The 2361-nt window shown below is 48.1% G+C and overlaps 1 protein-coding gene across 1 annotated transcript; it reads left to right on the forward strand.

Moving 5' to 3' along the window:
* Positions 1-2352, forward strand: LOC123141035 (cyclin-dependent kinase A-2; the record flags this gene model as incomplete). Its single annotated transcript, XM_044560283.1, is given in 7 exon segments — positions 1-83; positions 202-386; positions 496-613; positions 753-926; positions 1750-1913; positions 2013-2100; positions 2299-2352. Coding segments are annotated over 7 exon segments (792 nt in total), but the record flags the coding sequence as incomplete, so codon positions are not given.
* Between the last annotated feature and the right edge of the window lie 9 nt (positions 2353-2361).

The following is a 2361-nucleotide window of genomic DNA, read 5'->3' on the forward strand; positions in this document are numbered from 1 at the left end:
CTCCCCGCCGCCGCCGCCGATCCGCGGCCGCCGCCCCGCTCCGATCCGCCCCGCGCCGCACGGATCGCCGCGCCATGGACCAGGTGAGCCCGCCCGGCCCGTCCGATCGCCGCGCCGCTTCCTCTCCTCCCCTGTATTCCTCCATCCCCCGTCCACGCCGGCGCCGGCCGTAATGTCAGCTTGTGTTTGTGTCTGCCGCAGTACGAGAAGGTGGAGAAGATCGGGGAGGGCACGTACGGGGTGGTGTACAAGGCCAAGGACCGCTACACCAACGAGACGATCGCGCTCAAGAAGATCCGGCTGGAGCAGGAGGACGAGGGCGTCCCCTCCACCGCCATCCGCGAGATCTCCCTCCTCAAGGAGATGCAGCACCGGAACATCGTCAGGTACCCCTCCCCTCCCCCATCTTCAGTTTGGGTTTGGGTTGGATTTGGCCGCCGCGGAATGGATGGACTGGCTCACCGAGTGTTCGACCCTTTTGCTGCTGCCGTGCAGGCTGCAGGACGTGGTGCACAACGAGAAGTGCATATACCTCGTCTTCGAGTACCTCGACCTCGACCTCAAGAAGCACATGGACTCCTCCGCGGACTTCAAGAACCACCACATAGTCAAGGTCACATCCGCCACCCCCCTTTGATTTCGTTTACTACTTAGATTGCCGACTGTCGGTTACTGCTTACTGACAGGAGCTCTGTTTGGCTGCTATCATGTGGAAATGTGAAATGTAATGTTGTTTTGTGCTCTGCGTGCAGTCCTTCCTCTACCAGATCCTGCGCGGCATCGCCTACTGCCACTCGCACCGCGTGCTTCACAGGGATCTCAAGCCCCAGAACCTGCTGATTGATCGCCGCACCAATTCATTGAAGCTTGCTGACTTCGGGTTGGCCAGGGCGTTCGGCATTCCTGTCCGGACATTTACTCACGAGGTACGTTTTGCGGCACCGGCAGGTCGTCGGTGTGGTACATTGTGATTTAAGGTGCATATGTTTATCAGGCGATGGCAGATGAAAAATTGTTCTGCTATGCTTATCAGGGGCAGAATGCACTTAATTTTAAGCAGTTTTACTGATACATATCAATCCCTCCTGCATTTCAAGTCTGGAATGCATTTTGTACTTGAATTCAGTAGACCACATGTGCACACTTTTGCTGGCGTACATACTACTATCTGTCTCATTTGGCTATCAAAAGTGTGCATGTCTTCATAGAAAAGAGATAACTATGTACTAGGTCTTGTTGCAAACTGAGGTTGATATCTCCCATTCGCAAACAAAAGAGAGGTTGATGTCTCCCATTAGTGTTCACTGTTTTTTGTTACTACATCTTAAGACTGTTCGCTTATCGCCTTCCTCTTTAGCCTTCATCAAGTGTTTCCACGGTAGATTCCGTTTCAAAAAATAATCAACGGTAGATGATTTTGCTAGTCTCTTGTCGTAGTGCTACCTTGCCAATTTAGCTTTACTCTCCTGTATGACGGATCACGTGACAAAAGGCAAGATAATCCAGGAAAGGTACAGAACAATTTGCTACATTCCCAGAACATACGGTGTTTGTTACTATGGGCAAAAGAGAAGGAAACATGAAGTTTCTGTTTTATGAAAAATTTCAAATTGTAGGCAAGCATAGCTCCAAGCTTAGTTTAATTGGAGCTGGTATTCATATGATCATATTAATGAGCTGTTCTCATGTTACATTCTTGCTCCTGCCTTTTGCGTTTGTTTTTTTATCTGAACAGAATGTTGTTTATAGGTGGTGACATTATGGTACAGAGCACCAGAAATTCTTCTGGGTGCAAGGCAGTATTCTACCCCTGTTGATGTGTGGTCGGTTGGTTGCATTTTCGCCGAAATGGTGAATCAGAAACCCCTATTTCCTGGTGATTCTGAGATTGATGAACTCTTCAAGATTTTCAGGTCTTTCTCTTATAAATCTTATGTGGTCTTGCTTTAAGCTCTTCCATGCATCTGAAGAAACAGCTAATCTTGGTTGCCAAATCTTTTACTTTCATGCAGAATTATGGGCACTCCTAATGAAGAAACCTGGCCAGGTGTTTCTTCGTTACCTGACTACAAATCAGCTTTCCCCAAGTGGCCGTCCGTGGTAAGTCATAAATGTTCTTTCATTATTCTTATGAAAAAGGGTTAAAAGCTGAAGTTGCCGTTAGGGGTCAGACCTTGTTGTTTCTCCTTGCTATTGAGTTAGTTGTGTACTGTTATTGTGCAAGTGTATGGTGATTATACAACATCATACTGATTATGACTCTGGGATTTTGGTTCTAACTCAAGGAGTTTGCTGCAGGATCTCGCAACTGTGGTTCCAACACTCGAACCTTTGGGACTTGATCTTCTCTCTGTAAGTTTC

The sequence above is a fragment of the Triticum aestivum genome, chromosome 6D (assembly GCF_018294505.1).
Source record: "Triticum aestivum cultivar Chinese Spring chromosome 6D, IWGSC CS RefSeq v2.1, whole genome shotgun sequence".
Classification (NCBI taxonomy): domain Eukaryota; kingdom Viridiplantae; phylum Streptophyta; class Magnoliopsida; order Poales; family Poaceae; genus Triticum; species Triticum aestivum.